Genomic DNA, 21,840 nt, shown 5'->3' on the forward strand with positions numbered 1-21,840 from the left:
TTTCCTTTGTTACTCTGACCTCCAGCCTCTCCCTCCTTTCCTTTTCTCTTGCCCATCTCTGAACTCTCTCTAATTCCCCATCCCCATCTGTTCACCGCTTCCCACGCCCCTCGTGTGACTCCCACTCATTCCTCCCAATTTATCTAAACTTTGCTATCATTTCCCGTCCGTCCCTAACTCCAGGGATTATCGCCTCTTCTCTCCCCCTACCCCTTGACCCTTCTCCCCTTTCCACTCGCTTTGAGAAGTATTTATCCCTTCCATTTAAGACTCTCCCCCACCCACACGTCACTAAAGCCGTTGACGTCTCACTGATTTTGGGCTTTTATTCAGCAGCCGAACAGGAGCCAGAGAGAACGACAACGAAATATATTCAACATCCTCCATCCAGAGAGAGAGAGAGACAGAGAGAGGAGCGACCCCAGAGACCGAGAAAGCAGCGCAGGGGACCAGAGGGAAAGACGAGCCTGGGCTCCGGACACTTGTAGTTCCAAGACTCAAAACTTTTTTTGTTGTTCCCTCCTTGTCAATATCGACAGTGTCAGTTTCACCTCGCCCAGACTTTGAAACTGACAAGACATTGATCAGAAGTCATGAGGCAGGCTATGAGGTAGAAGGTTATTTGGTAGCAAGGAAGGCTATTTGGGGAAAGACCGTCTTTATCTTGTTTAGACTGTATTGTGAGAGGGGGGTCAAGCTGCAGGAGGGACCAGCCACTTCTTAAGAGACTGAATCTGTCTTCACAACACACTGAGAGTCACACAGGGCTGAGGTGATGCGGCTCAGCAGACAGACAGTCCGGCTCCTGTTCCTTATATTTCTGACTACTTTCTTCGTTCTGCTCCGGGGAGTTCCAACAGGGAAATATGAGCCCAGCAGCCAGCAGGAAAGTGGCAGTTCAGTGCTGGAGGTGAGTGTTTAACTCTTTTTTCAAAAAAAAAAGTCTTAATGAAAACACAATCCAGCTCATAGAATGAAGAGGGGCACAGCACCTGGAGATGTGAATCACAGATATCATTTCTTTTTAAATGAAATAATTGGAAGCTGGGAATTTATCTCAGTAGAAACGGGACTCCGTGTGGCACTGGAGATTTGTGTGTGTGCCTTTGCCCAGGCTTCACGTTGTAGAGAGTTCTTCCGCTGTTAATGCAGACAACGCGAGGAGATTTCTGTGTTGGAGTTTAACTACAGTCCAATGTGGTCAAACCCCCGGGACCAGGCTGGCAGGGCTCCGGGAGTCTGACCCCAGGTGTTAGAGAGGTGTGGGGGAGGGGGGGGGGCGCGGAAACAGGGGACCGGAGTTATACCGTACCTGTGGGCGTCCCGAAACACTGGGGCTAACGGCGGAAATTTCAAACTACTTCCAGTGAGAATCACAAGATCAAAAATGCACTGGTGGGTGGTGCAAAGTGTGATTTTATAACACGTGAGATTCGTCCCTTTCTAAACACTTTATTAAGCTTCAAGAGTGTTTCCCCTACAACCCCCCTGGGATGATGACCCAGGGAGTGATGAGGAGATGCGCTTGAAATTTCCTGTGCTTCCTGCGGGCTGGTTTAATATTTTGGGGTGAGTTTTGCTTGAAACTGATTTATTTATTTTTGAGTTTTCAATTAGTAAGGGCTTTAATCTCTCGATGTTACACAGTAGTACAGGCATTCCTCCCTCATCCAGTCTCCAGAGTTCAAAAGTCCAAAAATCTGCGAAAGCTGCTCAAACCAGAGGGGGTGTGAGTAGGGGCTGCAGAGATTTGCAGGGTTAACATCCCCTGCTCGGGGGGGGGGGGGGGGGGTTGCTTTGTGAAGGCCGGTGTTAAAGTCAGGGCTCCCTCCCTATTCTCCCCTGGGAGTGGGGGGGGGGGGGGTAGGGGGAGGGAGGGGGCTGCTTCTGCTTCAGGCAGTCTTTCTGCCTGTCGGATAGTCTTTCCTGTTTGTCTATTTGAAGTATGTTTTGTGTTGTGTGTTGGAGCGGGGAAGAGGTTCCAGGTCCAGCAGCAGAATTTACACAAGAAACTACAGATGTTTCCCAAACACACGTGTTACATTTACAACAGATCGTGTGACATTCCTGATGGCGACACTGTCTGGTTAATAGGGATTCTAATGGTGAGACTCAGGTTAATGGAGATCCTGATGGTCAGAATCTGGTTAATAGGGATTCGGATGTGAAACCTCTTTTTAACAAGGTGCAAATCCAGTAAGCCTAAGGAATTTGAACTAAACAAGTTTACCAGATGCCCCACTTTCAGAGTGTTTTATTACCAATCCCCCACTTTTACAGGATGATTTATCTGTGTTTCGAAAGCTCTCATAACTGAACTTCAATATGTTGTGGTGAAGAGGCACAGCTACTTGCTGCTGTCTGATCCCTGATCTGCTTTTGATTTGCTCCAGTGAGGAGGATTATTTCAGAACTCATCTGTTCCTGATTGCAGGTGGAACAAAGTCAGACTCTGTCAGCGAGAAGGCTGGGCACAGCTCTGGCTTTACTGAGTTTCTGGAGGCTTATTCAGCTTTAATGCCTCAGTACTAAAATCCACACATGAACCAAACCCAAACAACGGGCATTTAGCTAAGGGTTAGTTAATGGGCAGTAACATTACTGCCGGTTTCTGGGTGTAACTATGAGGCTGAATATTCTGCATTTTAATAACTTGTTTTGCATAAAAGTAATAATAGAAGGCTCCCCTTAAAAAGCTAAGTGGCTAAGTCTCACCCATTACTCACTGAGGACGGTCCCAGGTCTGAATCCTCAGTTGAGTCAATTAATCTGAGCTCCAGTGCTCCGAGTGGGTTTAGTGTCAGTAGACTAGGGAGTGGAAAGATCAGCCATGGTTTCTGCTCCTGATCCCTATCCAGTGAACCCTGCTGAAAGTGTGCATGTGTGTATATGTGTGTGCATTTGTGTAGATGCATGTGTATATGTGTGTGTGCAACTTCCTGGGTTTCTGACTTGCTCTTCCTCTCTTCTTCCTTACATTCTTTCTCAGTCTTTATTCGGCCTTCTGTCTCATTCCTCTTTTGTTGTCTGTGTCTCATTCTACTTGATACCCTCTCCATCTGTTTCTCCTTTGCAGCTCTTTCTGTTTGCTCATTCTCCTGTCTGCCTTCCTCTTTGTCCACTTCTGTCTGTCAATCTTCCTCTCTCATTCCTTGCTCACTCTCCCCCTCTGTCTCCCCTCTTCCCCCTCTTCCCCCTCTCCTCCATCTCTTCCCCCCTCTTTCCTCTCTCTCCCCTTCTCTCTCTCGCCTCCTTCTCTTCCTCCCCTCTCTCTCTCCCTCTCTTCCTCTTCCCCCTCTCCCTGTTTCCCCTCTCTCACTCTCTCTCTCTTTCTGTTGCCCCCCTCTCTCTATTTCCCCCGTGCTCTCTCCTTTTGCACTCTGTTCATATGTTCTTGGGAGTGCTGTGGACGTTGGGTTGAATATTAATGTGAATGATGTCCTGATACTAGGAACAGGTCAGTAGTTGTGTGGCGCGGTCCTGAGCTTCACTCTCCAGCTGCATTCAGTAGTATCGGTTACACTGTGCTGGGCTGATCAATCTGACATTGAAACAGTTATGAGGCAAAGGGGAAGTGGAGATGACCGAGATTACAATACTACACTCAGGTCCTAGTGCCCACTGGGTTCATTCTACTAACCAAATAGTTATTTAGTTTGCCCTATGACAGCCATGCTCGTTGCCTGCAAAAAATCACTTATTTTTCCTTTTCTTGAAAACCAATAAACAAATCTGAAAGAAAATAAACATACAGGATTTTCTGATTGAGTTTCCGTGTTTTTAACCCTTTATCTCAACTTTGCTCTTATTCTGAAGCTGTTGAATAATAGTGTTATGGAAATCATAGAACATTTGCGAATTAGAAGGGGGCCATTTGGCCCATTGCGTCCATGCTGGTCTTACAGATCCTGAGACACAATGAAATTTCATACAAATTTAAATCTTCATGTAAAAGAAAGACTTGCATTTATATAGCACCTTTCACAACCTCAGAACATCTCGAACCACTTTACAGCCAATGAAGTTTTGAAGTGTAGTCACTGTTGTAATGTTGGAAATGCAGTAGCCAATTTGCACACAGCAAGCTCCCAAAAACAGCAATGAAATAAATGACCAATTAATCTGTTTTGTGATGTTGGTTGAAGAATAATGTTGGCCAGGCTACTGCTGCTCTTCTAACAGTGGCTGTGGGATCTTTTATGCCCACCTGAGAGGGCAGAGAGGTCATCGGTTTAACGTCTCGTCCAAAAGACAGCACTTAAGGCACTATACCTCACCCTCAGTACTGCACTGGAGTGTCAGCTGAGATTACATACTCAATTCCTGGGGCTTCTGATATCAACTGAGCCAAAACTGACACCAGACAGGAAGTATCAGAAGGCTATTTGACTGTGGGAGGCTATGCCTTGGCACATGCTCACACAACATCCACATTCCTGCACTTTCCTGCAGTGGTCAGTGGATAGCAATCGGGAGCAGGAACACCTCCCACATCAGGAGATGCTGAGGTCAATTGAAAACAAATTAATATCAGTTGAATCAGCTGACTCAACACAGACTAGGGATGGAATCTTGTACCTTGCTGGCACTGGGCAGTGCGTTTAACCAATGAACTATTGGGGTCAGTGTGGTCATTATTATTTCTTTAAGAAGGATGGTTTCAGTGTAAAATGGCGTGATTGAGAAAAGATCTCTCTCTGACTTGATCATAAGTTTTCAAACTGCAAGATGCCAATGACTTAGAGGCTGTGCAGTGATCTTAAGAGTCCCACAAGTCCATTCGCTCTCTCAGGTGGATGTATAAAACCCCATGGGAGCTGATTGAAGCAGAGCAGGGGAGTTCTCCCCAGTACCCCGGCCAATATTTATCCTTCAGTCAATATCACAAAAACTGATTACCTGGTCATCATCACATTGCTGTTTGTTGGACCTTGTTGTGCACAAATTGGCTGCCTCATTTCCTACTTAACAATAACAACTTGCATTTATATAGCACCTTTCATGAAGTAAACAGGAGTGCTATCAAACAAAACTTGACACTAAGCAACATGAGACACCAGGACAGGTGAGAGGTAGGTTTTGTAGAGTATCTTAATGTAGAAGGGGAGAGGCTTGTGGGATGGGGGCAGAGTTCCAAAGCTTAGGGGCCTAGACAGGTGAAGACACCCAATGGTGGAGTGATGGAAATTGGGGAATGAACAAGAGGCCAGAATTAGAGAAGCACAGAGATGGTGGAGAGTTGCAGGGCTGGTGAAGGTGACTACAATTCAAAGGTATGTTGATATCTATGAAGTGTTTTGGAGCATCCCAGGGATGTGAAAGGTGCTGTATAAAGGAGAGTTTATTCTTCTCCTTCATCTGGGAATGGGCAGACCAGGAGCACAGTGTTGAGTGACTAGCACATTATTTCTGTTAGTGTGCATTTAATTAAGAATATTCTCCATGGTGGCAGCACTATTTTCCTTTGGGTGTGCAGAAAGTTAGGATAATGAGTCCTCAAGAGTGAGTCACTTTGAAAACTGCTGCTTTGAAGGTGGCACCCCCTCGAGCAATGGTCCACCGTGCATTTTGTCAACACTACCCTTCCACAAGGGTTGGTAGAGTTGCAAACCGGGCTGGGGTTTCAACATTTCTGCCAGAAAGTAGATCAACTGGACGACTCATTCAAATTGTCAACTCTGGTTGGCGTATCCTTGGAGGTTTCATCACAGGACCTCCTGCCCTTAATTAGCCCACCCAGTTAAACAACCTCCTCGCACCCCCCTCACCCCCAATTTTCCAATATTTTTATAACTAATAACAAATATGCGTTCAAAGAAAAGAAGACTTGTTTTTTAAGTGCCCCAATGATTTTGCTCTCAGGTAGCTCACAGCAGCGTCCAGGAGATTAATCTTTAATTCCTGGAGACTTCAGGTCCTGGAGTCCCGACCACTCTTGGTAGCCGGTTACATTGGTACAGGATTGGGAATGCTACTGATTCTGAGACATAGGCAAACTGTGATTTTCTTTCACACGGGACATTGGACTCCTCTGATATAAGCCCTGCTACATAGAATCATAGAGCATACAAGGAGGCCATTCAGCCCATTGTGCCTGGCAAAGGACTATCCCACTGCCTCATCGCTTGTCCATATTCCATTTCCAAGTAGATGTCCATTTTGAAAGTTACGATTGAATCTACCTCTACCTTCAGGCCTTACATTCCAGATCACAACAACTCGCTGCATTAAAAACCTTTCTCCTCATTTCCCTCCTGGCTCTTTTGCTCATTATTTTAAAAGACATTTTAGCCAACAGGCAAAACTGGTGTTAAACAGACAGCTTTACCACACAGCCCTGCACTTTAGATGAAATATCTCTTACCCAGCCAGATAAAATGCTTTGAAAACATTTATTGAGTAAAATAGGTCCATATTCTTGGAGTTTAGAAGAATGAGAGGTGATCTCTTTGAAAAATAGAAGATTCTGAGAGGGGTGGATGACAGGATAGATGCTGAGAGATGGTTTCCCCTGGCTGGAGAAGCTAGAACAAATAGTATAGTCTCAGGTTTAAGGGGCCGATCATTTCAGACTGAGATGAGAAATTTCTTCACTCAGAGGGTTGTGAATCTTTGGAATTCTCTGCTCCAGAGGGCTGAGGATACTCAGTTGCTGAGTATATTCAAGACAGAGATTGATAGATGTTTGGATTCAACTGAATAGCAGAGCAAGCTCGAGGGGCTGAATGGCCTACTCCTGCTCCTATTATGTTCTTATGGCTGAGAATCAGTCACAAAATGTGCACTCTTGTCCAGTAGGGCAATAAGCATGCTGTGAGATTGAGCCCCTCCCTGGAAAATTCCCATGAATTGTTCTCAAATCCTAGTGTTTGGAGCATTCCTCATGGTTTGTCTCTGCAGTTAGTCCATATGAAAGAATGTTAATGCTATACGTGTCAGCTGTGAATTGTACCACAGGAAACCACAAAAGGATATAAAAAGGCAAGAGAAAAAAAAACATGTACATAAGGCAGAGAGAGTGAGCGAACAAAAACACTTGCTCTGTGGGTTGGAGTCTCCTTTTGCTGGTGGAATTTGCTGAATTAATCTTGGCAGTGGTGTCATTCTAAGAGCACTCAAACCAAATGCCTCCGCTTTTGTTGTTCTCCCAAAGATATTTCTCTTGCACCTCGTAACCTTTCCCCTTTTCAACAGCGGTATCCTGGCAGAGGCAGCTACGCAGTGTTTACCCATCCCATTTCCTCTGACAGGCCTTCCTTCCTCTGCGATTTCCTTCGAGCTTTCTTCCCATATCCTTCACATCACAGAATACCATCGGAGCAATGGTGGGGAAAAAGCAAGGAGGGATACGAGCCTGGAATTGGAACAGAAAAATAAAATGTTGGAAGCCCAGAGTGCTTTGATTGCTCTGTCCTACTCTGCAAATGCCCTCCAGTTCCACGTCTCGGCTTGCACCCTCTCAACTTCCAACTCTAGTTTATTGTGCACACATCCGCACCCCCTCAGTTTCATGGACCATCAATGGCAGAGCCATTAGCCATCCTGTCATCACACTCTCCTGGAAGTTTTATACCTCTCACCTTCCCTACAGAAAAAACCTCCTTGAGATCTGCCTCTGCAACCACACCTTAGACTTTCTTGTTCTTAGGAACAAGAGTAGATCATTCAGCCCTTCAAACCTGTTTAAATCATGGCGGATCTGTACCTTAACTCCATTTACCTCATTCCCGTATCCTTCTTCAACAAAAATCTCTCAATCTTTGTTTTTCAATTAACCCAGCCTTTTTGGGAAAATGAGTTTCAAACTTTTCACTAGCCTTTGTGTGAAGAGGTGCCTCCTGGACATCACCCATGAATGACCCAGCTCTAATTTTAATGTTATGCCCCCTTGTTCTTGACTCACCTGCCAGAGGAAATAGCTTCTCCCTCTCTACCGTATCTTTGCTCACCTTAAACACCTCAATTCGATCATCCCTTAATCTTCTACATGCAAGGGAATACCAGCCTGGTCTACGCAACCTGGCCTCATAATGTAACGCTTTTAACTCCTGCTTAATGTGTACTTGCCTTTATTGTAAAGCAATTTAAGACCTTTCTATACACTAAAGGCTGTGCAGATTGTTGTTGAGAAAGAAAAACTAGATTTAATGTTCTTTTTATGAATGAAGGATCCATCTTTTCACTTTAAAGGCAGATCAATTTCAGTTTAAATGGAACAAAGTTTTGTGAAAGCTATTATTGTATATAAAAGTTTTGAGAGAAACCGCCACACTGCAGATGTCCCACTTCAAATGTCAAAAGTATAAAAAGGGAAAGAAAGACAGCCATCTTGTGCTTGTTTGCAGTGACCTGGAGCCCAAAATTTATAAATTCATTCTAAGCCACACAAGCTTCATTCACCAAAAAGCAATTAAACTCTGATTGACCTCAGCTTCTGTTTAAAGCCAAAAATTAGCATAACTCCATCTCAGCAGCAGAATAATACATACTACGTTACACAGAGTCGAAGAGACTTAGTAGTTGACAGGAAAAAAGACAGAGGCGCAAGTGGAGAGCCAACTGTGTAACAGCCCCGACAAACAAATTTCTCTGCAGCACCTGTGGAAGAGCCTGTCACTCTAGAATTGGCCTTTGTAGCCACTCCAGGCGCTGCTTCACAAACCACTGACCACCTCCAGGCGCGTATCCATTGTCTCTCGAGATAAGGAGGCCAAAGAAGAAGAACACAGTAAGACACTGCTATCGTTAAAAACTGGAGTAATGCCACGAGAGCCCCTCTAACAGTCAATAAATACAATCCTTCCAATTGATTTGAGATTGGAACAACTTATGAAACCCATGAGTTCATTGTTTCACAGTGGGTCCCACAAACCGAAAATTGCTTGCTGGGTTTACATCCCCATAGAGGCAGCAGATACCCTGCTTAGGTTGTCCCAGATTAAGGAAAATACATGCTGTTACTAGGCCAGTGAGGTAAGAACAGGGGATACAGTGGTGTAGTGGTAATGTCACTGGAGTAATAATCCAGAGTCCACGAGAACATGGGTTTGAATCCCACCATGGCAGATGGTGAAATTTGAATTTGATTAATAAATCTGAAATTAAAAGCTAGCCACTGGTGACTATTGTTGAAAAAAAACCCATCTGGTTCACTAACGTCCTTCAGGAGGGAAATCTGCTGTCTTTCTCTGGCCTACATGCGATTCCAAACCCACAGTAATGTGGTTGACTCTTAAAAAGCCCTCTGAAATGGCCTAGCAAGCCATTAATTTCAAGGGCAATTAGGGATGGGCAATAAATGCTGGCCTAGCCAGTAACTCCCACAAATGCATAAATAAAAAGTTCAAGCTGATCTCTCTCTGTGCCTGCATTCCATCTCCATAATGAAAAGCTTATAACGTTACAAGACAGCTCTCTCTCTCTTTCTCCATTGCTGCTGCTGAATTAGTATTGATCTACTTCAAAGTAAGGGTTTGGCCCAGTTGAGGAGCAGGGAGCGCTGGTCGGTGGGACAGTCATCTCTGGAAAACCTTGGACAGGCGTTTGTTTGAAATATTACCGCAGCAAGAGTCAGCACCTTCAACAGATGGGGAGTCAAGGAAGACGAAAATACATGAACAAACTTCTTCCTCTTCAAAATAAAAGGTGCTCATGATATTTTCTCGACTGTCACTTATAAATCCAATGTCTTGATTTTGTGTTTCCTCTCAAAGGTCAAAAGGCATTCAATTACAAGGTCGACTCAGGGACCAGAGCTGATGCCAGAAAATAACAAGCTGGAGAGCTGGAAGCAGAACATCCAGCACCGCCACAAGCGTCGGTGGTCACCTCAACAGGCACGGGGCACCCAGGCACAGCCAAAGTTTGGGTCCAACTTGGAGGAACTGAATCCTTTTGTCCTGGACCTGAAGAATTTTCCAGACCTGACTAACGCAGATCTTAATGCTCAGAACCCAAACATTCAGGTGAGAGAAATGGTTTCTGTACTCTGACTGATGGTCCATCAAGACCATTCCTTCCACAGTCCATGTGCAACCTAGCCTATCATAGACTCTACCTCACCCATTCAACCCCTGAGGGCAAGTTCTGTATAAACAATAACTGAACCCCAGATATTATTGAGCAAACTTTCAGAATATTCAACCATCCCAACGTTCCAACCAAATATTCATCCAACTACTTTAACCATTGCCTGTTTTTGCTGGGAGTCTGATTGCTCCATGTATGCTCTATTTTGTGAGTAAAATCTCTTCTGGTCTCCCAAACCCATTCTTCAAGAGGGGTGTGATATAACAACTCAAGCGACAATTCATTGATACACTACAGCACAAATCTGCAGAAGATTGTATACTAGAATCTGTCTAACCTCATTTTTACATCACAGGATGGTCCCAGAGCATTTGAAGGAAGGGGAACCTGTTCTGCCTCTGTACACATTCAACCATTCTTCTTCTCTCCATCTTTGAATGTTTTCACTGAGGACTCCAGCCCTTTCTCATTCCCCACCCCCACTGCTTTGCAACTCTCAGTTGAGTTGAGACTTTTCTCCCTTAAACATATGGAGTTCTTAGACATTGGCAGATTGGGGGCTGGTTCATCATGAACAGAAAGTGCTGGAGATATGCAACAGGGTCATCGGCATCTAAAAAGAGAAATGACAGATTAGTAGCTCATTCATTATCTCTGCAGCTGTTAATCTGCTCAACTGCTCACTCACCTCCACCTTAGATACCCTTGTCCTGAACAAAATCTTCACTGTCTCCCATGCAAGTTATTCTCCTGGTATTACCTCCACCTTCACTGCTTCCAGTTCAAGGTGCACAGACTTGGTGTGATTTGGTGAACAATTGATTTAAACATCCATCACCAGATCTGGCTGGATCATATCCAGCACTATTGGGTCTCATTGTCCTCTGCTAAATGCACCCAATGCTGGAAGATCATCCTACGGAACATTCATAACTCCTGGCTTCTATTCTTCATTACTAATGCTTCTTTAATTCCCTCTCCTCTGCCCCTCTACACTCAGCCCGAACATCAAATGCAAGGAGCTTATAGTCACCAAGTTAGAGACCATCTGTTCATTCCCTCTACTTCCTCCCTATTTCACCAATCCAATCCTGTCACAGAGCTTCCGCAACCCTAACCATGAACCCCCGTTTCTCTCTCTCTAGTTTATCTCCCATCTTCCTCCCAAACATCCTCTCCAAGATCATCTTGTCCGTGAATCCCACCTCCTGCCATCTCAATCCCATTCTCACTAAAATGCTGACCATGCAACTTCCCTTCCTGCTCCCCCGACTAGTTGACATTGTAAGTGGTTCCCTCTCCTCAAGTACTATTCCCTCTCTTTCAAAACCACTGTCATCATCCCAATCCTTAGAAGAAACAACCTTGACCCCTCTGTTCTTGCCAACTATCACCCCATCTGCAACCTCCTTTTCCTCTCTCAAATTCTTGAATATCACAGAATTGTTACAGCACAGAAGGAGGCCATTCGGCCCGTCGTGTCTGCACCAGCTGTCGGAAAGAGCAATTCACATTAGTTGCATTCCCCTGCCTTCTCCCCACAATACTGCAAATTTTTCCTTTTCGGATAACTATCTAATTTTTAAGGCTTCGATTGAATCTACCTCCACCACACGCTCAGGCAGTGATTCCAGATCCTAACCACTCGCTGCACGAAAATATGTTTGTTGCTTCTCAAATCCATGCCTATCTTTCTCACAACTCTATGTCTGAATCTGTCCAATTAGTTTAGTGATACAGCACTGAAACAGGCCCTTCGGCCCACCAAGTCTGTGCCGACCATCAACCACCCATTTATACTAATCCTACACTAATCCCATATTCCTATCACATCCCCACCTGTCCCTATATATTTCCCTACCACCTACCTATACTAGGGGCAATTTATAATGGCCAATTAACCTATCAACCTGCAAGTCTTTGGCATGTGGGAGGAAACCGGAGCACCCGGAGGAAACCCACGCAGACACAGGGAGAACTTGCAAACTCCACACAGGCAGTACCCAGAATTGAACCCGGGTCCCTGGAGCTGTGAGGCTGCGGTGCTAACCACTGCGCCACTGCGCCACCTTTCCTAGAGCATAAGAACAGACATAACCAAATGTCACAAGGTCACAAACTATTGTCACTGTGACTGACTGCAGTTCATTATCCCGCCTCTACCTTACTGCAGCCTTTGGTATGTTTCACCACACTATCCTCCTCCAATGCCTGTCTTTTGTTGTCCAGCTGAGTGGGACGACCCCATCTTAATTCCCTCTTACCTATCCGATCATCTCCAGGAATAGTTTCTCCTCCCATCCCAACTGTCACTTCAAGATTTCCCCAAAGATCTATCCTGATACATTTCATTTTGCTCATTTACACCCTGCCTCTCAGCAACATCATCTGAACACTCTGGGTTCGCTTCCACATGTATGTTGACGACACCCAGCTCTACTTCTCTACTATCACTCTTGAGCCCTCCATTGCATGTTTGCTGTCAGACATTCAGTTTCTCCAGCTAAACACTGGGAAGACCAAAACCATCATCCACAAACCCCATCAGCTTTACCTTCAACTCTATCCCATTCTCTCAGGCTGAAGTGAACTGTTTGCAAGCTTGATCCTATTTAACCACAAGCTGAGCTTCTAACCTCCACCATAAAGAATGCCTGCTTCCACCTCTGTAACATTTCCCACTTCTGCACCTGCCGCCACTCCATCTGCTACTGAAGTCCTCATCCATGCCTTTGTCACCTCCAGATTCGACTATTACAATGCTCTCCTGGCTGGTCTCTCATCCTTCACCCTCCATAAACTTCAGCTCACCTAAAACTCTGCTGCATATTCTATCCATCACTCCGGAACTCACTGACCTGCATTGGACCCCGTTGTCCAACGCCTCAGATCAAAAATTCTCATCCTCATCTTGAAATCTCTACCTGACCTTGTCTAATCTCTACCTGACCTTGTCTCTCTCTAGCTCTGTAACCTTCTCCAGCCCTACAACACCCCCTCTACCTAAACTTTCCATTCCTCTGACTCTTGTTTGCCCCTCCTTGCTTCGCCCCAGGTTGTGTCTTCAGGCACTTAGGCCCCAAACTCTGGAATTCCCTCCTAAACCCCTGTACCTCTCTTTCTTTAAAACCCTTTTTAAAACCCTCGCTCTTAGAACAAGATGTTGGTTTTCCTTTCTAATATCGCCTCCTTTAGCTCTCCATCCATTTTGCCTCACGTCTCTGTGAAGCACCTTGGGACATTTTTCTACATAAAAGGCATGATGTAGATGCAGTTGGTTGTTGGTAAAGTCCACACTCCTTGTCAGAACCAGTTAAACAAAGTGTTCTGTGGATGAGTATTAAAGATTAATGTCTTTTTTTTCCTGCTGTGTTCACTGAAGCTAATAGCTAAAAAAAAGTAAATACTGGATTTTAACTGTTAAACTGCCAACCTATCCAGAGAAATTTCCAGCTCTTGGTTTTGGGCAATTTTTAAAAATCTCCTCAGCTCCCACACTGTTGCTGAGAAAAACACTGAGATTGGATTAAAGTTGCCTCGTTGTGAGGAAAGGCATTATAATTGTAATATTAATCCTGTACTACTAAACAAAGCATAATTAAATAAAAAAGACATGTTAAACCCTTCAGCCTACCATATCTTACTCCATTATCCTCGTCGCTCTCTGTCTGTTGTTCTCTCTCTATCACTCTTGCTGGTGTTATCTTAACTTTTTCAACAAATATTATACCCATTTCCAACACTTCCACTTACTTCCTTTAATACATTTGCCAGGCAATGACCATATCCAATTAGAGAGAATCTAACCATCTCCCTTTGATGTTCAATGGCATTGCCATCACTGAATTCCCCACTATCAACATCCTAGGGGGTTACCATTGACCAGAAACTGAACTGGAGTAGCCATATAAAGACCGCAGCTACAAGAGCAGGTCAGAGACTGGAAATTCTGTGACGAGTAACTCACCTCTTGCCTCCCCGAAGCCGACAAGTCACAAGTCAGGAGTGTGATGGAACACTCTCCACTTGCCTGGACGATTGCAGCTCCAGCAACACTCAAAAATCTCGGCACCATCCAGGACAAAGCAGCCCACTTGATTGGCACCCCATCCACCACCTTCAACATTCACTCCCTTCAGCACCATATACAAGATGCACTGCAGAAACTCACCAAGGCTCCTTTGACAACACCTTCCAAACCCGCGACCTCTACCACCTAGAAGGGCAGGGGCAGCAGATGCAAGGGAACACCATCACCCGCAAGTTCCCCTCCAAGTCACATATCATCCTGACTTGGAACTATATCGGCGTTCCTTCACTGTCACTGGATCAAAATCGTAGAACTCCCTTCCTAACAGCACTGTGGGTGTATCTACCCCAACTGGACTGCAGCAGTTCAAGAAGGCAACTCACCACCACCTTCTCAAGGGCAATTAGAGATGGGCAATAAATGCTGGCCTTGACAGCGATGCCCACATCCCATGAATGAATTTTTAAAAATGTAATTATTTTTAGGCTTGGCTTCCAAGGTTCAATCAAGGACTTTTTGAAGTTGGGGTCCCACTATGGGGCATTTGATACACAATTAGTCTAAAGGCCAATTCTTCAGTCTCGTGCCAGAGCTGTAAGAGTTGACTTGGTGCACTTATAAATGCAACTAAGTCAAACTTTTGACACAACTTAAAGCTTCAAACTGAGAGCCATGGCTGTCTATAACTCTTGTCATTTTGCCTTTAGCAATGGTAGGCCCAATTTCATTAAAAGTGATGACTCATATCTTGCACAGAAAGATTTAATAAATACATTCACTGAATCAGTCATAATGAGGAAGGAAAAATGATTTCAATGTACTACAGATACAGTGTACCAGATTGTAGCGAATCTTGTAGCTAGTGACTGAAGGTTTCAAACAGTTTATATATCAGTCAGCGAAGGGATCATCCGGACTGCTAACAGAATCATTACCCTGATGACACTTTCAGATCTATACTGATAACCTTTGACTTGATGACCCTTGGCCTGACAACCCTTATGATAGCCCTTCTAACACATCCCTTGTAACCCTGGCTCTTGACCCTTCTACATGCTGAATGTTGCTCTGTGGATTTCATAAATGCCCATTACAGCCACAGTTATAGAGCTTTACATTGTTTATGTTCTGAATCATGACAATTGATAATAGAAATTACACAGCCCCATGTAATGGACATTACACAATACCTTATAATGGGTACTACACAGGAACATGTATTGGTGCCACACAACACAGGGCGGCACAGTGGCGCAGTGGTTAGCACCGCAGCCTCACAGCTCCAGCGACCCGGGTTCAATTCTGGGTACTGCCTGTGTGGAGTTTGCAAGTTCTCCCTGTGTCTGCGTGGGGTTCCTCCGGGTGCTCCGGTTTCCTCCCACAGCCAAAAGACTTGTAGGTTGATAGGTAAATTGGCCATTATAAATTGCCCCTAGTATAGAAAGGTGATAGGGGAATATAGGGACAGGTGAGGATGTGGTAGAAATATGGGATTAGTGTAGGATTAGTATAAATGGGTGGTTAATGGTCGGCACAGACTCGGTGGGCCGAAGGGCCTGTTTCAGCGCTGTATCTCTAAATCTAAAAACACTGTCTACACAACTCCATGAATGTACACAGGGACCGGAGTTGCCCATATAGCCATGACCAGGATCACAGGACAATAATAACCACTTATGCAAAACTCATGGAACTGTACCTCAACAACACCTTCAAAGGAGGAGTGCAAGAGAGAAGAGAAAAGTGATCAAAAAAAAGAGAAAATTTGCACTGAAGTGAAAGTAGTGCAGTGATTATGGTAGTGGACTAGTAATTCAGATGTTAAGAGTTCAAATCTGAGCTTGGCAAATTGTGAAATTAAATCTGGTAACTTATGGACTGGGATGTGAAAGCTCCTGGATTGTTGTAAGGACTGGTTTTGTTGTGAAAAAAAGCCCCTGGTGTATATATGACTGCAGTCCCACAATATGTGGTTAATCCTTGATGCCAACAGGGCAGTGATGGGGTGTGGGCAATAAATACATTGCCTGCAGGTTGAGCACAACTGAAAGTGAATGGGGACTCTGTATCAAATTGCCTCCTCTGCCACCAAGTGCACAGGTTGTAGTGCAACATTTCAAAGGTCTGGCTTCACCACAAGGCAGACACATTGCCTTAGGGGTTTCATGCTGTTAACACACAGACTGACTGGCCTGGTATAACTGCAGCAATGGAAGGCCAAAGCACCCACTCCTCAACCAGGAGTCCACTGTGGTTTCAACATTCATTCTTTCTGATCACTCGATACAAATAAAATCATAATTGCATAATTAAGACCAACATTAAAAATGACAGGAAGCAAAGCTATCTTAAGAACAGCCCCCAGCAACACAGCTGGCAATAACTGGGCGTCAATAATCCTCAAAGCAGATGACTATTTTGGGTGAACTCATCACTCAGAACAGGGCCAAAAAGAGGTTTTCTGATCATTTCAAAGCCTTTCCCTGACATCCACTACAAATAACAACAATTCAGTATGTTTGATCTAGCCTCCCCTCACTTCCTTCCTGTACTAATTGGGTGCTTTTATTTTCTATTTTTTGTTTTGACCTTTTTAAAAAAATGTACTCTTTGCCACTCTCTTCATAAGGTTTGCTTACCCCACTTATGCAGGCCACTCCACACACCGATCCCCTGCCTGAGAGTGCAGGCCTGAGGCCTTCTCCAAGGCCTTTGTTCTGTAACTGGCCTTAGATTCTTTATACTTATGTTATTATTTTGTCTTACACTCCTCTACATTCCGATGTTCTTAATCTTGTTTCCATCGGCACAAGAATGCTATGTTCTGCTGCAGGTCCTCATCACTTCTGAATGTGTTCCACACGTGGCCCCAAGGGAAGTCTCACACTCACATCATGTCAACTTAAGCCTCCAGCACGTGATTTCATACAACAAACACACAGTGTTACTTTTATCTGCACTGTAACATATTCTCATCTCCTCCTTCCCCATCACCAGCAGCTAGAGTCAACCCTCCAGGATTGACCTGAAGTCCAAGAATTCATCTCTAGGACACTGCTGCAAGCAGTGAAAAAAATCATAGTGGCATTAAAACACCATGGTTTTAAAATTTTCTTTGAACACTTGTTTATTAGTTATAAAAATATCAGACATGGATGGTAAGGAAATGGCTGTCTGATAGTCAAGAATCATCCAATCAGATAATGGCTCATCTATTTGCTTTCCGATTGGCCGTGGGATGGCAGGGCATCACAAGTACGGGCTTGTTGGGCGACCAATGACATGAGTGTGGGGGCGGGGTGGTTGGAGGCAGGAGGTCATGTGATGTCATCTCCAGGGATATATCCAACCAGAGGTGGCACCCCTACCACCATAAGCACCAACACCAGACTTAATTCTCAAACCTCCTGGTTAAAATATGTTTTATCTCCTACCTTGGATTGGTGATTGTTGGGATAGATTCACATCGAAAATTCAAAAGTACTTCATGGGTCACAATGGGCAGAAAACTGTCTTAAAATTTAAGAACAGATGCTAAATCTGCCTGACTGGTATTCACACATTTAAAATTTACTGGGTCAGTCTCGCTGACATCTTCATTCACACATCCAGGTGGAGATGGGGACAAATTGTAAGGAGCACAAATTTAGTGGAGAGGAAATTTTTCTGTAAGTGAAATTTAAAGGGATTTGAACAGTTAAAAGGAAACATCACAATGTATAGACAAAAAGTGCTGAAGGCCTTTAGAAAAGCTCAAAGCAGACATCTTAAGCCATTAACAGTTCTGGCCGTGGCTGAGGTTGCAGGTGAAAAAGAAGCAACAGTTAAGGCAATGGGCAACCACACCTACAATATGGTTGGTGTAATCTTGGTGGGTGTAGCCGACCTTGGACTAGAAGTAACCCTAAATTTTCTTTTAGCCCTTTTAAACGTTTTGACCTTTACCCTAGAGAATGAGCCAACTTCAATTGGGTGCAATTTTCTGTTGCCTTGGAAAAACAGCAGATAGTGTAGAGAAAGGTAATCTTCAGAATGGCAATCCCACATCATTCAAATGTCGCAATGACGCTGCCATTGCTTGAAGCAAGAGCTTCTATCACTTGCCTCCCCCAACTCCCCAGAAATGTACATCAAAGACACTATCAAGATGTATGTTTTTCCTCATCGGAGCACCCAAAGAACAAATGTTAAGACACAACTCACAGACTCTTCTTCCTACCTCCCTCTGGACCATGACCCCACCACCGAACATCAAGCCACTGTCCAAAGGACTGTCACTGACCTCATCTCATCTGGAGATGTTCCGTCTACAGCTTCCAACCAGTCCCGCAACCCCAGACAGCCCGCTTCTACCTCCTTCCCAAAATCCACAAACAGGACTGTCCCAGCAGACCCATTGTGTCAGCCTGCTCCTGCCCCACTGAACTTATTTCTTCCTATCTTGACTCTATCTTTTCTCCGCTGGTCCAGTCTCTTCCCACCGGCATCCGTGACTCTTCTGACAACCTAATTCATTTTGACAATTTCCAGTTTCATGGTCCCAACCGCCTCCTCTTCACATCCAGGACCAGCATGTTCCTGTGAGGAAGAAGGATAAGTTTGGCAAGTTTCAGGAACCTTGGATAACGCGGGATATTTTGAGCCTAGTCAAAAAGAAAAAGGAAGCATTTGTAAGGGCTGGAAGGCTAGGAACAGACGAATCCCTTGAGGAATATAAAGACAGTAGGAAGGAACTTAAGCAAGGAGTCAGGAGGGCTAAAAGGGGTTATGAGAAGTCATTGGCAAACAGGATTAAGGAAAATCCCAAGGCTTTTTATACGTATATTACGAGCAAGAGGGTAACCAGGGAAAGGGTTGGCCCACTCAAGGACAGAGAAGGGAATCTATGTGGGGAGCCAGAGCAAATGGACAAGGTACTAAATGAGTACTTTGCATCAGTATTCACCAAGGAGAAGGACTTGGTGGATGATGAGCATAGGGAAGGGAGTGTAGATAGTCTCAGTCATCTCATTATCAAAAAGGAGGAGGTGTTGGGTGTCTTGCAAAGCATTAAGGTAGATAAGTCCCCAGGGCCTGATGGGATCTACCCCAGAATACTGAGGGAGGCAAGGGAAGAAATTGCTGGGGCCTTGACAGAAATCTTTGCATCCTCATTGGCTACAGGTGAGGTCCCAGAGGACTGGAGAACAGCCAATGTTGTTCCTTTGTTTAAAAAGGGTAGCAAGGATAATCCAGGAAATTATAGGCCGGTGAGCCTTACGTCAACGGTAGGGAAATTATTAGAGAGGATTCTTCGGGACAGGATTTACTCCCATTTGGAAACAAATGAACTTATTAGCAAGAGGCAGCATGGTTTTGTGAAGGGGAGGTCATGTCTCACTAATTTGATTGAGTTTTTTGAGGAAGTGACAAAGATGATTGATGAAGGAAGGGTAGTGGATGTTGTCTATATGGACTTCAGTAAAGCCTTTGACAAGGTCCCTCATGGCAGACTGATACAAAAGCTGAAGTCACATGGGATCAGAGGGGAGCTGGTAAGATGGATACAGAACTGGCTCGGACATAGAAGACAGAGGGTAGCAGTGGAAGGATGCTTTTCTGAATGGAGGGAAGTGACTAGCAGTGTTCTGCAGGGATCAGTGCTGGGACCTTTGCTGTTTGTAGTGTATATAAATGATTTGGAGGAAAATGTAGCTGGTCTGATTAGTAAGTTTGCGGACGACACAAAGGTTGGTGGAGTTGCGGACAGTGATGAGGATTGTCAGAGGGTACAGCAGGATATAGATCGGTTGGAGACTTGGGCGGAGAAATGGCAGATGGAGTTTAATTCAGACAAATGTGAGGTAATGCATTTTGGAAGGTCTAATGCAGGTGGGAAGTATACAGTAAATGGCAGAACCCTTAGGAGTATTGACAGGCAAAGAGATCTGGGCGTACATGTCCACAGGTCACTGAAAGTGGCAACGCAGGTGGATAAGGTAGTCAAGAAGGCATACAGCATGCTTGCCTTCATCGGTCGGGGCATAGAGTATAAAAATAGGCAAGTTATGCTGGAGCTGTACAGAACTTTAGTTAGGCCACACTTAGAATATTGCGTGCAATTCTGGTCGCCACACTACCAGAAGGACGTGGAGGCTTTGGAGAGGGTACAGAAGAGGTTTACCAGGATGTTGCCTGGTCTGGAGGGCATTAGCTATGAGGAGAGGTTGGATAAACTCGGATTGTTTTCACTGGAACGACGGAGGTGGAGGGGCGACATGATAGACGTTTACAAAGTTATAAGTGGCATGGGCAGAGTGGATAGTCAAAAGCTTTTTCCCAGGGTGGAAGAGTCATTTACTAGGGGACACAGGTTTAAGGTGAGAGGGGAAAAGTTTAGAGGGGATGTGCGAGGCAAGTTCTTTACACCGAGGGTGGTGAGTGCCTGGAACTTGTTGCCAGGGGAGGTGGTGGAAGCAGGTACAATAGAGACGTTTAAGAGGCATCTTGACAAATACATGAATAGGATGGGAATAGAGGGATATGGACCCCGGAAGTGCAGAAGGTTTTAGTTTAGGCAGGCATCAAGATTGGCGCAGGCTTGGAGGGCCGAATGGCCTGTTCCTGTGCTGTACTGTTCTTTGTTCTTTGTTCTATGGACGTCCAATCGCTCTACACCTCCATCCCCCACCAGGATGGTTTAAGGGCTCTCCGCTTCTTCCTTCAACAGAGGCCCAAGCAGTCCCCATCCACCACCACCCTCCTCCGCCTTGCTGAACTTGTTCTCACATTGAACAACTTCTCCTTCAACTCCACTCACTTCCTTCAAGTAAAAGGTGTTGCTATGGGTACCCGCATGGGTCCTAGTTACGCCTGCCTTTTTGTGGGATATGTCGAGCATTCTTTGTTCCAGTCCTACTCAGGCCCCCTCCCCCAACTCTTTTTCCGGTACATTGATGACTGTATCGGTGCCGTTTCCTGCTCCCGCCCCGAACTGGAAAACTTTATCAACTTTGCTTCCAATTTCCACCCTTCTCTCACCTTTACATGGTCCATCTCTGACACTTCCCTTCCCTTCCTCGACTTCTCTGTCTCCATCTCTGGGGATAGGTTGTCTACTAATATCCATTATAAGCCCACCAACTCCCACAGCTACCTCAACTACACTTCTTCACACCCTACCTCCTGTAAGGACTCCATTCCATTCTCCCAGTTTCTCCATCTCCCACGCATCTGCTCTGATGATGCTACCTTCCATGACGGTGCTTCTGATATGCCCTCCTTTTTCCTCAACCGAGGATTCCCCCCCCCCCACTGTTGTTGACAGGGCCCTCAACCGTGTCCGGCCCATTTCCTGCACCTCTACCCTCACCCCTTCCCCTCCCTCCCAGAACCGTGACAGGGCTCCCCTTGTCCTCACTTTCCACCCCATCAGCCTCCATATCCAAAGGATCATCCTCCGCCATTTCCGCCACCTCCAGCATGATGCCACTACCAAACGCATCTTCCCCTCCCTTCCCCTGTCAGCATTTCGAAGGGATCGTTCCCTCCACGACACCCTGGTCCACTCCTCCATTACCCCCACCACCTCGTCGCCTTCCCATGGCACCTTCCCCTGCAATCACAGGAGGTGTAATACCTTCCCATTTACCTGCTCTCTCCTCACTATCCCAGGCCCCAAACAGGTGAAGCAGCGATTTACTTGTACTTCTTTCAATGTAGTATACTGTATTTGCTGCTCACAATGTGGTCTCCTCTACATTGGGGAGACCAAACGCAGACTGGGTGACCACTTTGCGGAA

The 21,840-nt window shown here is 45.2% G+C and overlaps 1 protein-coding gene across 1 annotated transcript in view; it reads left to right on the top strand.

Annotated features, from left to right (window-relative positions):
• The first annotated feature begins 353 nt into the window (after positions 1-353).
• The window catches only part of ism2a (isthmin 2a), a 42,883-nt gene continuing 21,396 nt past the window's right edge, over positions 354-21,840 (top strand). The window contains exons 1-2 of the mRNA XM_068038256.1: positions 354-910; positions 9,714-9,965. Of these exons, the coding sequence (XP_067894357.1) occupies positions 776-910; positions 9,714-9,965 (387 nt within the window). The 5' untranslated portion in view covers positions 354-775. The remainder of the gene's footprint in view (positions 911-9,713; positions 9,966-21,840) is intronic.

The sequence above is a fragment of the Heterodontus francisci genome, chromosome 9, assembly GCF_036365525.1.
Source record: "Heterodontus francisci isolate sHetFra1 chromosome 9, sHetFra1.hap1, whole genome shotgun sequence".
Lineage (NCBI taxonomy): Eukaryota > Metazoa > Chordata > Chondrichthyes > Heterodontiformes > Heterodontidae > Heterodontus > Heterodontus francisci.